The sequence below is a fragment of the Rhinopithecus roxellana genome, chromosome 1, assembly GCF_007565055.1.
Source record: "Rhinopithecus roxellana isolate Shanxi Qingling chromosome 1, ASM756505v1, whole genome shotgun sequence".
Classification (NCBI taxonomy): domain Eukaryota; kingdom Metazoa; phylum Chordata; class Mammalia; order Primates; family Cercopithecidae; genus Rhinopithecus; species Rhinopithecus roxellana.
Window position 1 is genome coordinate 79,421,921 of NC_044549.1, and position 14,847 is coordinate 79,436,767.

A 14,847-nucleotide genomic window follows, 5' to 3' on the forward strand; every position below is an offset into this window, starting at 1 on the left:
TTAAAAAAATATTTTATAAAGCAAAATCCTTCATTTTTTGATAGAAGACTCAGTTTTCCAAATAATGAAAAGATCTAACAAAGAGAGCAGGGCCAGATGCAGTGGCCTGTGCCCATAATCCCAGGTACTCAGGAGGCCAAGGTGGGAGGATCACTTGAGCTCAGGAGTTCAAGGCTGCAGTGAACTGTTATGGCAGCACCTGTGAATAGCTAGTGCACTCCAGCCTGGGCAACAAAGTGAGACTATGTCTATAAAAAATGTTTTCAATGTTTAATTTTTAATTTAATTAAAAAATGTTTTTAATTTTGCGTGATCTCAGCTCACTGCAACCTCCAACTCCCAGGTTCACACCATTCTCCTGCCTCAGCCTCCCTAGTAGCTGGGACTACAGGCGCCCGCCACCACGCCTGGCTAATTTTTTGTATTTTTAGTAGAGATGGGGTTTCACCATGTTAACCAGGATGGTCTCAATCTCCTGACCTCGTGATCCGCCTGCCTTGGCTCCCAAAGTGCTGGGATTACAGGCATAAGCCACCACACCTGGCCACAAAATTATTTCTTACTTTTAGTAGTTTTAATTACATATATTAATTTGAACTTTAACTCTTAGTAACCCTAATTTCTAGTGAAAACCCAGGAAGTTAGTAATTTTGAATTGTTTTATATCAGTATTTGCAGACAAGAGCCACTTAATAATTTCTAAAAAGATACATTTTCTCAATATGTTATTTATTAATGGATCCAAATACATTTAACTTTCTATATCATATGAAACAAGACATCAAAAAAATGAAAAGAAAACAGAACTTGAGAATAAGTGGGAAAAATGAAAAAAAAGACGTCAAAGTATATAAACTTAAACTTATATTTAATAATTAATGTTTCAGTGTTTTCACTTACTTAGAAATAACTCAGACATTTTACTTTTTTTTTTTTTTTTTTAAGAGACGGGGTCTTGGGCTGGGCACAGTGGTTCACCCCTATAATCCCAGCACTTTGGGAGGCTGAGGTGGGCACATCACAAGGTCAAGAGATCGAGACCATCCTGGCTAACACGGTGAAACCCTGTCTCTACTAAAAAATACAAAAAATTAGCTGGGCGTGGTGGTGGGTGCCTGTAATCCCAGCTACTCAGGAGGCTGAGGCAGGAGAATGGTGTGAACCCGGGAGGTGGAGCTTGCAGTGAGACGAGATCACGCCACTGCACTCCAGCCTGTGCAACAGAGCAAGACTCCGTCTCAAAAAAAAAAAAAAAAAAAAAAAGATGGGGGTCTCACTATGTTGCCCAGGGCTCAAACGATCCTCCCATTTCAGCCTCCCAAAGTGCTGGGATTAAAGGCATGAGCCATTGTGCTCAGCCAATACAATTTATAATTATCTATTACTTCATTTAATACAGCATGACTTTAAGATTTTAAATTACTGAAAAAGTTTTTGAAACCATGACAAATTTATTTGTAGATGCTTATCACATTCACACTTATCTAATGTACTTGTTCTTAACTGTATTTCATTTGCTTATGGAAAGTAAAACTAGTCATTTATTTATTTATTTATTTATTTTCATTAAGCCCCTTCCATTCTAGAAAGTTATTTACTTTGAAATAACAAAGCCACCAGGTATAGTGTCTCATACTGCTAATCTCAGCCCTTTGGGAGGCTGACGCAGATGGATTGCTTGAGCCCAGGAGTTTGAGACCAGCTTGGGCAACATAGTGGGATCCCCCATCTCTACAACAAATAAAAAACAATTAGTTCGATGCAGTGGCGTGTACCTAAAGTTGGAGACAAAGGAGTTCAAGGCAGAAGTGAACTATCATGTTGCCACTGCACTCCAGCCTGGGTGGCAGAGTGAGACTCTGTCTTAAAAAAAATAAAAAGTGGCTGGGTGCGGTGGCTCAGGCCTGTAATCCCAGCACTTTGGGAGGCGAAGGTGGGTGAATAACCTGAGGTGGGGAGTTCGAGGCCAGCCTGACCAACATGGAGAAACCCTGTCTCTACTAAAAATACAACATTAGCTGGGTGTGGTGGTGCATACCTGTAATCCCCGCTACTCGGGAGGCTGAGGCAGGAGAATCGCTTGAACCTGGGAGGCAGAGGTTTTCAGTGAGTCAAGATCATGCCATTACACTCCAGCCTGGGCAACAAGAGTGAAACTCCATCTCAAAAAATAAATAAATAAAATAAAGAGCAAAGAAAACCCAAAACTAACCTAACCCTGCATCAGCCAGCCTCATCTTAACCAAGGTCTTTCAGATATTGGACACAGGTACTTTTCCCAATATCCCTTGCCCTTCTCCAACCCCAGTCATCCTGTTCCTGAGTATCCATGTGGCATCCAGGACAGCTATGAAGGGCAGAGCCCATCTATATCCTGGATTTACATACCAGGTATAAGCCCAGTACAGAGGATAAAGCTGTGAAGATGATGGTGGAGGTTCCAACCCCTCCCAACATGACAAGGATGCAGAGTTGCACCAAGAAGGACAGGGCAATACTGCACTCAGCTTTCCATGCAGCTGGTGGTCCAGGTGATACAGACACGTTTCCAGGCTTCACCATGGCCACCTGTCTACATCTCAGAATCCAGAGGCCTAAAGCCAAAGACAAAAGCTCATACCAAAATGTGTGCAAGGTTTCAGGGGAGCCCAGCAGCCAGCCCTCATAGTTTTAACTTATATACAAATCAAGTCAAATATTAAAAATATCATGGAAGCAATAGTTTTATGACTTTAAAACATCTAGCAAAGAAAGCATAAATCTGTCTGACCAATTGATGCAGGCAAAATGTCTAAATTAAATTCTGAAGATATTTCTTTTTTTTTTCCAAGACAGGGTCTCACTCTGTCTTCCAGGCTGGAGGGCAGTGGCACGATCTCAGCTCACTGCAACCTCTGCCTCCCAGGTTCAAAAGAGTGTCCTGCCTCGGCCTCCTGAGTAGCTGGGATTACAGGTGCCCACCACTGCACCCAGCTAATTTTTGTATTTTTAGTAGAGACAGGGTTTCACCATGTTTAGTAGAGATGGTGAAACCCCGTCCAACTTTTGCATTTTTAGTAGAGACGGCATATCACCATATTTACTAGAGATAGTGAAACTCCATCTCTACTAAAAATACAAAACTTAGCCCGGCATGGCAGTGCACACCTGTAATCTCAACTACTTGGGAGGCTGAGGCATGAGAATCACTTGAACCCGGGAGGTGGAGGCTGCATTGAGCCGAGATCACACCACTGCCCTCCAGCCTGGGTGGCAGAGTGAGGCTCCATCTCAAAAATAAATAAATAAATAAATAAAATTTATATGGCGGCCAATGACAATTACAGTATCAAACTTTTTTTTCCTGCAATTAAAACCAAATGTTTTTAGTTTTTCCCCTTTCAAGAAAATGAAAATTAAAGCTTTTCCATAATTGCAAGCAAAACAACTCTAATGGCCCTCTTAGAAGAAATCCAGAACTTCATACTATGGCTTAGAATGCACTACACAATCTGGTGGATGCATATCTTTCTTATCTGCTACTCTCCCCTGGTCTCACCGTACTCATCACACTGGACCTTTCTGGTCTACAGGTAAAGCAATTCATTCGTTCTTCAAGGCCTTTTTCTTTTTTTCTTTTTTTTTTCTTGTTGCCCAGGCTGGAGTGCAATGGCACGATCTCAACTCACTACAACCTCCGCCTACCAGGTTCAAGCGATTCTCCTGCCTCAGCCTCCCTATTAGCTGGGATTACAGGCGTGTGCCACCACGCCCAGCTAATTTTTTGTACTTGTAGTAGAGACGGGGGTTTCACTATGTTGGCCAGGCTGGTCTCGAACTCCTGACCTTAGGCAATCAACCCGCCTCAGCCTCCCAAAGTGCTGGGATTACAGACATGAACCACTGCGCCCGGCTTTTTCAAGACCTTTAAAACAAATAGCAATGAAGTGCACGATTCCTTAGGCCAGGGGAGGCGGTTTTCACTTGTTATCCCAGAGTTTTGGGAGGGTAAGGCTGGGGGCTTGCTTGAGGCCAGGAGTTCGAGACCAGCCCAGGCAACATGGTGAAACTCTTCTCTACTAAAACACAAAAATTAGCTGGGCATGGTGGTGTGTGCCTTGAGAGTCCCACTTACTTGGGAGGCTGAGGCACAAGAATCGCTTGAACTCTGGAAGCCGAAGTTGCAGTGAGCCAAGATTGCACAGCTGCACTCTAGCTTGGGCGAAAAAACAAGACCCTACCTAAAAAATAAAAAAATAAACAGATAAACAACTATTTCTTAATATAAGTATGCCCCATTATTATTCCCTATCTGAAATTCGAATTTAACTGAGATCCTGTAATTTTGTTAAATGTAGTAACTCTAAATAGAAAGAGTTTTCCTATCTCTTTACTAACTAAAAATAAAACACTGGGTGGCTCTTGCCTGTTTGTACTTGGGAGGGTGAGGAGGGAGGATCACACGAGCCCTGGAGTTCGAGGGGGCAGTGAGCTACAAGGCCACTGCACTCCAGCTTGGGCGTCAAAGTGACAACCCATCTCTAATAAAAAATAACAAACAGGCTTCCGCAGTTTGTCAGTACTATTTGTTTCTGCCAATTAATAGTTGTGTGACCCTGAACAGGTAATATCTCGGGACTCCGCATCTGTAAAGCGATGGATAGAGACCTACCTCATAAGAACTATGAGGCTTAAATAAGATAGTGTGTGTAGCATTTCTCTTATAGCCTGCGCTTACTAAATTGAGTTATTGTATATCGTTCGTTATTAACTACCACAAAGACTCTGCTCAGTGCGTAGGCGCTGGCTCAGCCTGGGGTGAACCCACCACGCCACCGAAACGAGCGATCAGGGTCGGCAAAGCTGTGGAGATGAAAACAGGCAACACCTTCCACACTGCGAGTAAAGCTCGCAATCCAGGTGGAGGCTTCCACGTCCTAGCACAGTGCAGCCCCGGGCGCAGGGAGGAGAGTTCGCCAGCCAAGATTCCAAGACAGGTGTCCACCTCCTCCAGCGAGGCGGAACACGTGACACCGCCCCATCCACTTCCGGCTTGGAGGGCATGCCCTCCCGTCACCAGCATGCACTTTCGACAAAACCGTGGACTCTAGTATTTTCCTCTGACACCTTTATATTTTCTTCACTTCCCTATAATTCTGACCTATCTTGTAGATAAAAATTAATCTTCAGAGAATTAGAGACATGAGTGCCCACGCGCCTGGCGAAAGTGCGAGGCGGAAGCACTTCGTTCTCTCTCTTCGCTAGCCGGAAGTCGCGAGGTCCGAATGAGTCAAAGCCGGCGGCCTCGGCTCCTCAGCTCCACCTGACAGTAGGCCGCTGATCGGCCGCGGGTCTCGTTGACCGCTAGGCCACCAGGTTCATGTGGAGGCTCCCAGGCGCCCGCGCCGCGCTTCGGGTGATCCGGACGGCGCTGGAGAAGCTGAGCCCGGCTGAAGCGCAGAGCCAGACAGCGGCGGGAGCGATGGAGCGCGCTGTAGTGCGCTGTGTACCCTCGGAACCCAAGCTGAGCCTGTCATTCGCTTTGGCTGATGGCAGCCACAAGAACATGCAGCGCGACCAAAGCGAGCCGCTGGGTCGAGTCCTCAGCCGCATCGCTACCAATGCCCTAAAGGGTCACGCTAAGGCGGCCGCCGCCAAGAAGAGCAGGAAGAGCCGGCCGAATGCGAGCGGCGGTGCGGCCTGTTCAGGGCCGGGGCCCGAGCCGGCTGTGGCCTGCGAGCCGGTGGTGAAGCTGTACTACCGGGAAGAGGCAGTGGCTGAGGACGTGCTCAACGTGGATGCCTGGCAAGACGGCGCGGTGCTGCAGATCGGCGATGTTAAGTACAAGGTGGAGCGCAACCCGCCCGCCTTCACCGAACTGCAGTTGCCGCGCTACATCATGGCCGGGTTCCCTGTGTGCCCCAAACTCAGCCTTGAATTTGGGGATCCCGCAAGCTCCTTTTTCCGCTGGTATAAGGAAGCCAAGCCCGGAGCGGCGGATCCCGAGGTCGGTATCCCCTCGTCATTGTCTTCCTCCTCACCTTCTTCTTCTTGGACTGAGACTGAGGTGGAGGAGCGTGTCTACACCCCGTCCAATGCTGACATCGGGCTAAGGCTCAAACTTCATTGCACCCCAGGCGATGGGCAGCGCTTTGGGCCCAGCCGGGAGTTGGAAAGTGTGTGTGTGGTAGAGGCTGGTCCTGGCACCTGCACTTTTGACCACCGGCATCTCTACACGAAGAAGGTGACGGAGGACGCTCTCATCCGCACTGTCTCTTACAACATCCTGGCAGACACGTATGCGCAGACTGAGTTCTCGCGAACAGTCCTGTACCCATACTGTGCCCCCTACGCCCTGGAGCTCGACTACCGCCAGAACCTTATCCAGAAGGAACTTACCGGCTACAACGCCGATGTCATCTGTTTGCAGGAGGTTGACCGCGCAGTGTTTTCTGACAGCTTGGTACCCGCCCTAGAGGCCTTCGGGCTCGAGGGAGTGTTTCGAATCAAGCAGCACGAAGGCCTGGCCACTTTCTACCGAAAGTCTAAGTTCAGCCTTCTTAGTCAGCATGACATTTCATTCTACGAAGCCCTCGAATCCGACCCACTTCACAAAGAACTGCTGGAGAAACTAGTTTTGTACCCATCAGCGCAGGAGAAGGTGCTCCAGAGATCTTCTGTTCTTCAGGTAAAGTAGCTCCGCCCATCTCTTCACATACTGTCCCGCTTTTAGGGGCCAGGAAGGCGAGGAATGAGGTGGGGGTTAAAACTGCGATGAAAGTATCCAGATACTGTTGAAAGGTGTGTTTGCCCTGGTATCTTTAGCACAAAGTTTACTCTTCATTCATTCAGCAGATATTTTTTGAACACCTCTCGTGTGCTTGCCACACTGCAGGTTGCCTTGAACAAGACAAGCAGGGACTTTCACAGTGCTTACAATCTAGCGAGAGGGACACATGCTAAATGCAAGAACAATAGTACCTAATGTTTTTTACTACTTGCCAAGCACTATTCTGACACATTTTAAAGTACTTAAAATTTAAGAGCGTGATGTGTTTTGAAGTGCTCCACAAATATAAACTAGTTTTTAAATCATAGGCTCATTGAATCTTCACAGTAATTCACCTGTTCCCATTTTGTAGATGTCATTTGTGTGTTAAAGTTTTTAAGTAATTGATTTTGTTCATAGTAAGAAGAGCATCTACCATTTTTTGAGCACCTAAGGTGTTTCATGCACCATATAAGATCATTTAATTGACTCCACACAACAGTCCATGAGGTGGATGGTATTGTCAGTGATTACCATTACGGAAGTGGCTAGAGCCGGTCGCGGTGGCTCAAGCCTGTAATCCCAGCACTTTGAGAGGCCGAGACGGGCGGATCACGAGGTCAGGAGATCGAGACCATCCTGGCTAACACGGTGAAACCCTGTCTCTACTAAAAAGTACAAAAAACTAGCCGGGCGAGGTGGCGGGCGCCTGTAGTCCCAGCTACTCGGGAGGCTGAGGCAGGGGAATAGCTTGAACCCGGAAGGCAAAGGTTGCAGTGAGCCGAGATCACACCACTGCACTCCAGCTGGGCGACAGAGCCAGACTCCATCTCAAAAAAAACCAGAAAACCAACCAAACAAAAACATTCAGGAGATTTGCAAATGCCAACTGAACTCTTGGCACTTTCCGTTTATTTTAGGTTTCAGTTCTTCAGTCTACAAAGGACTCTTCTAAAAGGATATGTGTTGCTAATACCCATCTTTACTGGCATCCTAAAGGTAGGTTTTATTTGGTATCACAAGTGACTTAAACGCGCGTAAGGTTGTTTAAAGCTGTTTTACACAAATATATATCTTGAATGTCACCCAGAAACTGTAATTTGTGTAGTTTTTCTTTTTTAACTTAAAGACAACTGTAAAAAATACTTACATTAATGTTTTTTATATTCATAGGTGGGTATATTCGCCTCATTCAAATGGCAGTAGCCTTGGCTCACATTAGACATGTATCATGTGATCTGTATCCCGGCATACCAGTTATATTTTGTGGGGACTTTAATAGTACACCATCAACAGGAATGTATCATTTTGTCATCAATGGCAGCATTCCAGAGGATCATGAAGACTGGGCTTCCAATGGGGAGGAGGAAAGATGCAACATGTCTCTTACGCATTTCTTCAAGCTGAAAAGTGCTTGTGGTGAACCTGCTTACACAAATTATGTTGGTGGCTTTCATGGATGTCTAGATTACATTTTCATTGACTTAAACGCTTTAGAGGTTGAACAGGTGATTCCATTACCTAGTCATGAAGAAGTTACCACCCACCAGGCCTTACCTAGTGTTTCCCATCCCTCTGATCACATAGCACTTGTATGTGATTTAAAATGGAAATAGATGTGTGTTTAATGGAATTGAAGTCTGAAAACAAGTCGTTATTTTAGCAGAAAATTTAATATGAATCAAAGCTTATATGTAACCTTCAAAGAGGAATGGTAAAATGTTCAACCCTCCTAGTTATGTTCCCGATGTCTTCATTATGAAACTGTTGATAATGTTTGCATCATACATCTTCTCTTTCCTTGTTTTCCTCTACACTTGGAGGAGAAACAAATATATTTATTACTAGCAAGATAGAAAATTATATTATTTTTCTCCAATTTAAGACTCTCAGAAAAAGAAGATTGAATTATCGTGGTTTTTTGTTTGTTTTTGTTTTGTTTTGTTTTGTTTTTGAGACAGAGTTTCGGTCTTGTTGTCCAGACTGAAGTGCAATGGCATGATCTCAGCTCACTGCAACCCCGCCCCCTGGATTCAAGCGATTCTCCTGCCTCAGCCGCCCAAGTAGCTGGGATTACAGGCATGCGCCAACACGTCTGGCTAATTTTTGTATTTTTAGTAGAGATGGGGTTTTGCCATGTTGGCCAGGCTGGTCTCGAACACCTGACCTCAGGTGATCCACCCGTCTCGGCCTCCCAAAGTGTTGGGATTACAGGCGTGAGCCACCGAGCCTAGCCCTTGTATATATTTTTATAAGAAATTTTTTTTAGCTAGTATTTCAGAATTTTTAAAGTACCATTTGAATGATCTTAATTTTTCTTTCATGACAACACATTCCAAAATGAATCATGCTTATGTACTAAGAGGGAAAATGTATATAAGTTAAGGGTGAGAGACTTAAGTTATAGGTGATCTTAGAGACCTAAGGTAAGAGACTTGACATATGGAAGGAGTAACATTAGGGTCTACCTCTACCTCAATTTAGTTAGTGATTTACTACAATTTCAGAGCTTTAACAAAAGATAAAAATAAATCGTCACCAATTGTTATTGCTTCTCATCTTTCATTTCTCAATGAACAAGTAAGGTATTTTCATTCTTATTTTTAGGATTTTAGTTTTTAGTGTATGGAACAAACGAACACAGTTTATATTCTAATTCTTACTGCAGCTCATTTTAATTTTTAGGATGCAAGCACAATTTAGTATTCAAAGTGAGTAGCAACATATTCAACTTGATCCTATTGTCTTTAGTTACTCTTGCCCATGAATAATGTTCATAAATGAACATTTTTGACCATATCATATTTGACCATATGATATTAGAAAATACAGCACAATATATTCATTTATGAGAAACTACCTACTGATATGGGCTTGAAATTTTGGATGAATCACTGAACATTTCTACGCTAGAAGTAATTTCAAAATTGTTGGTTTTTATAAACAAGAAAAAGGGTGAGTAGTGGGACTTTTAAGCATCTCTGAAATAAAAAAACTATTCTTTTTATAGACAAGCGTTATAGTTTGAGTTACAGACAACAGTGTGTATATATGTAATATATATATATAGTAAAAGGAAATTTAAATATGAAGCCAAACTTTTTAAAATTAGAAACTACAAATGGTTATACTGATTAGTGTCTAGCCTAGAGTGGTAACCAGGCTTTACTAATCCAATTATCAAACACATTATTTATAATGCATTAGCTCTATTAGCTGTTGCTTTTTTGATGTTCAGGATAACTATGTTATCTTACTTCTGCATTTAATTAATAGCTCGAGTATTAAAAGACCACTCCCTTCAAGAAAAGCTTTGATTTTCCCCAGTCATGAAAGCCCTGTTTCAAATTCTTTAATCTCTGAACCCAGTATCATAAAATTTTCCTCTTTTGATAATATCTGTACTTTCATATTCTGCTCACTATCAAATGTATTGTTAACTCTTAGTAAGTTTGAAAATGACGGGGTTTTACCTGCACTTGACATTGAACCTTGAAGTACTTGAAGTACTCCAAGGGAAAAATTAAAGTGGAAGTTTCTTGGGATCTTGTTTAGAAAAAACTATAAATAAAAAATTGATGCTACCAAATTGTGCCTTCCTAAATAACATTTTTGATAGCATTTTAACAGCAGTTTACAAATATGTAAATAATAGATTAAAACCAAAACTTGATTCTCTTGTGAATTTTTTTTTTCATTTTAAAAATATGTTTTTGGTCTGCTTTCAAACAAAGATGTTGATAGAACCCTTAGAGTGACTTGGGAGAAAACAAAGTGTGACATCAAAAAGTTGAGAAACATTTTGAAAGAAAAAATTCAAACATGCCCATGAAAAAAGCATACAGGTTCCACATTAGCACTGGCTAGATTAAACTGTAGTCAGAAAAACTCAGCACTTAACAGACATTCAATGTCCTATATCTTTAATTTTGATGTTTTCTGACTAAACAATATACTCAGATTGTATACAGGCATTTCAGATTATTAGGACATGGAATGTTATTGTGAAGTGCCATACACTCTGATCAAATCTCCAGTATACAGATATGTTAAAATGATTGGAGTCCAAAGGTAGGGAACACTAAGAAAATGTATAAATAGCATACACATTTCTTTGTACTCATCAGTTAGAAGGCAGTGTTACTCAGAAATATCTGTTTAAAGCAACTGTGTGATTGCATTTTTCTATTACATTTGGATTTTTTAGTACATTTAATTTTAAGAAAACATGGGAAATCTAGTGACTTTCTATGGTAAACCACATTTTATAATGTCACAAGTTCTTGCTATAGGAATTAACATTCTAAAATTTTATATTGATTATAAGAGTATTTCAGAACATATTATTCTGTTAAAGTGAACTCTTAAACAGTTGCCGCTACAGCACATGTGTCTGCCAATAATCATAATTCATTAGCAAACAATCGTTTCTGGCTGTATGTTCTTTTTGAAATTCTGAATGCTAAAATCAGTTGTTTCAAAATTTCAAGAATTTCACTGAGTGGTGACTTTTCTGAGTACTAAGCTATGATCTCATCAGAATGTGCTGGTTTCAGTCTGGAGATACATTTCTGAGGAGCCTAATACAAGGGAGAGAAGGTCCAAAGAACACTACTGTAGAAAGTTCTTAACGTAGAAATTGGCATCTTTTGTATGTCATTCTCTAGCCGTGAAATAAAGGCAGAGGTTCCCTGCAAACTAGTTTGGTTGGGATAAATCCAATATTTATATATAATGAAAAATAAAAGTTTGCATTATTAGTTTATCACAAGACCCATGTGACAACTCAGAAAATATTCTCAGCATAATTTTTTTTTTTTTTTGAGACGGAGTCTTGCTTTGTTGCCCAGGCTGGAGTGCAGTGGCCGGATCTCAGCTCACTGCAAGCTCCGCCTCCCAGGTTTACGCCATTCTCCTGCCTCAGCCTTCCGTGTAGCTGGGACTACAGGCGCCCGCCACCTCACCCAGCTAGTTTTTTGTACTTTTTAGTAGAGACGGGGTTTCACCGTGTTAGCCAGGATGGTCTCGATCTCCTGACCTCGTGATCCGCCCGCCTCGGCCTCCCAAAGTGCTGGGATTACAGGCTTGAGCCACCGCGCCCGGCGTCTCAGCATAATTTTTTTAAGAGATAGAGTCTTACTGTTACCCAGGCTGGAGTGCAGGGATGCAGTCATAACTTACTACAGCCTCAAACTCCTGGGCTCAAGTGATCCTCCTGCCTCAGCCTCCCAAGTAGTTAAAATTACAAGCCCAACCTTCCATACCTGAAAACTAATTTTCTTTCTTTCTTTCTTTCTTTTTTTTTTTTTATTATACTTTAAGTTCTAGGGTACATGTGCCCAATGTGCAGGTTTATTACATAGGTATACATGTGCCATGCTGGTTTGCTGCACCCATTAACTCATCATTTACATTAGGTATTTCTCCTAATGCTATCCCTCCCCTTGCCCTGAAAATAAATTTTCTAAACACAAATAAAAACTATTTCAGTGTTTTGAGAATTTTAATAATTTGCTTTAATATAGTATGGGAAAGCAACACTGTGTAGAGGGACAGGCATAGTGGCTCATGACTGTAATCTCAACATTTTGGGAGGCTGAGGCAGGAGGATCACTTGAGCTGAGGAGTTCAAGACAAGCCTTGGCAACAATGTGAGACCCTATATCTGCAAAAAATAAAGTTAGCCAGGCATGGTGGTGCATGCCTGTAGTCCCAGCTGCTCAGGAGGCTGAGGCCAGAGGATCACTTGAGCCCATGAGGTCAAGCCTGCAATGAGCTATGATCAAGGTGGCACTGCACTCCAGCCTGGGTGACAGAGCAAGACCCTGTCTCCAAAAAAACCACTCTAGATTTCATTTTGTAGGGGGTAGGGAGGACAATTTTTAACAGCTCTAACTGACATGGGTAATATATAAGTTCTGTGTTCTCACTTTATGCAAAAGTACTTTTTTAAATGTTGAAAATACTAGAGCTATATTAACTTGATTTTTTTTTTTCTTAGCACTAACTTCAAAATAACCATACAGTACTGCTTGTAATTTTTGTATTTTTAGTAGAGACGGGGTTTCACAATATTGGCCAGGCTGGTCTTTAACTCCTAACCTCAGGTGATCTGCCTGCCTCAGCCTCTCAAAGTGCTGGGATTACAGCATGAGCCATGGTACCCGGCCTAAATTTTAGTTTTATATATAAATGGCAAAATAATCTTTAAACATACTAAATCTGTTCACTTATCTGCTATGCTAGCAAACTCTGGGTTGTCAAAAATACATGTTCATATTGTCAGTGTTAGATTTTTACTCATAATTTAAAATTTCCTTGCAAAATTTCACAGAAAACTGAATTATTCATCTCCATCTTCTGTCCAATTTATGTATTGATTGTATGTCAAAGCATTTATGTAACAGTCCATTTTGCCCAGTAATTCACTTTAATGATGTTATCATGAAGTGTTGACGTACTTTTTTTTTTTTTTTAGCGTATTGAAGTATTCCTAGGTTGCATTTGTGCTAGTTTCATACCATTTGTGTTCCTTATATATTGAAGATGGTTCAGTAGGGGAATTGGATAGGCTTTATTTAGTTGGCTTTCTTATACTGGATAATATAAACACTTCTTTTTTTCTTTTCTTTTTTGAGACAGGGTCTGGCTTTGTCACCCAGGCTGGAGGGCAGTGGTGCCATCACAGATCACTGCAACCTCCACCTCCTGGCCTTACGCAATCCTCCCACCATGGCCTCCCCAAATAGCTGGGACTACAGGTGTGCACCACAACACCTGACTAATTTTTGTATATTTTGCAGACAAAAAAAAAAAAAAAAAATGGTTTCACCATGTTGCCCAGGCTGTTCTTGAACTTCTGAGTTCAAGCAATCCACCCACCTCGGCCTCCCAAAGTGCTGATATTACAGACATGAGCCACCCCACCCAGTCAGCACACATTTTTTTTTTTTTTTTTTAATAAGACAGAGTCTTATTAAAGCCTGTTGCCCAGGCTGGAGCGCAGTGGCATGATCATAGCTCACTGCAGCGTCAAACTCCAGGGCTTAAGTGATCCTCCCACCTCAGCCTCCTGAATAACTGGGACTACAGGTGCATGCCACCATGCCTGGCTAATTTTTTAAATTGTTTGTAGAGATGGGGGTCTCTCTATGTTGCCCAGACTGGTCTTAAACTCTTGGGCTCAAATGACTCTCCTGCTTCAGCCTCCCAAAGTACTGGGATTATAGGTGTGAGCCACCACACTTAGCCCTTTTCTGAAAAAATTAAAAACAAATTTTTTCTCCAGAAAAGAACATATTTAGCAATTTTTAAAAACATGAGCACATAGTAGATGTATATATTTATGTGGGACATATTTCTTTTGATAGAGTAAATTGAGTATCCATCACATCAAGCATTTATTTGTGTTACAAACATTCCAATTGTACTCCCTCAGTTATTCTAAGATGTGATATACACACTTTTAAAAGGATTTATTGTGCCAGGTGTGGTGGCTCACGCCTGTAATCCCAGCACTCTGAGAGGCTGAGGTGGGTAGATCACGAGGTCAGATCGAGACCATCCTGGCCAACATGGTGAAATCCCATCTCTACTAAAAATACAAAAATTAGCTGGGCATGGTGGTGCGCACCTGTAGTCCCAGCTACTTGGGGAGGCTGAGGCAGGAGAATCACTTGCAGAGGTTGCAGTGAGCCAAGATTGTGCCACTGCACTCCAGCCTGGCAACAAAGCGGGACTCTGTCTCAAAAAAATAAAATACAATAAAATAATAAAAGGATTTATTGCATATAATTCTTATATCCCCTGTGGAATAGTTTGGAAAAATGGTACATCCAAAGATAGAATCAGTTAGAAATAAACAGTGGCCTTCCTCAGAGAAGCTGGGTTAAGTATAATGTTTTGGGTATCTTAAACCAAGAAAGGGTATTTCTATCCAAGCTGTAGAATTTTTAGTAATTCTATTATAAATAATGGAATCAGGCCAGCGCAGTGGCTCACGTCACATAATCCCATTCTCCTTAAGAGCTTTTTGTCACTGCATATCAACTCAGTTGACAAGGACTGGCCCCCAAGAGAAGCTGCATACTCACTTGGCA

The 14,847-nt window shown here is 42.1% G+C and overlaps 1 protein-coding gene across 1 annotated transcript; it reads left to right on the forward strand.

Annotated features, from left to right (window-relative positions):
• Nucleotides 1–5,233: 5,233 nt before the first annotated feature.
• Nucleotides 5,234–10,429, forward strand: PDE12 (phosphodiesterase 12). Its single transcript, XM_010360467.1, has 3 exons — nucleotides 5,234–6,667; nucleotides 7,669–7,747; nucleotides 7,922–10,429. The coding sequence occupies exons 1-3, from the start codon at nucleotides 5,360–5,362 to the stop codon at nucleotides 8,362–8,364; spliced, it is 1,830 nt and encodes a 609-aa protein (XP_010358769.1). The 5' UTR covers nucleotides 5,234–5,359; the 3' UTR covers nucleotides 8,365–10,429.
• Nucleotides 10,430–14,847: the final 4,418 nt, after the last annotated feature.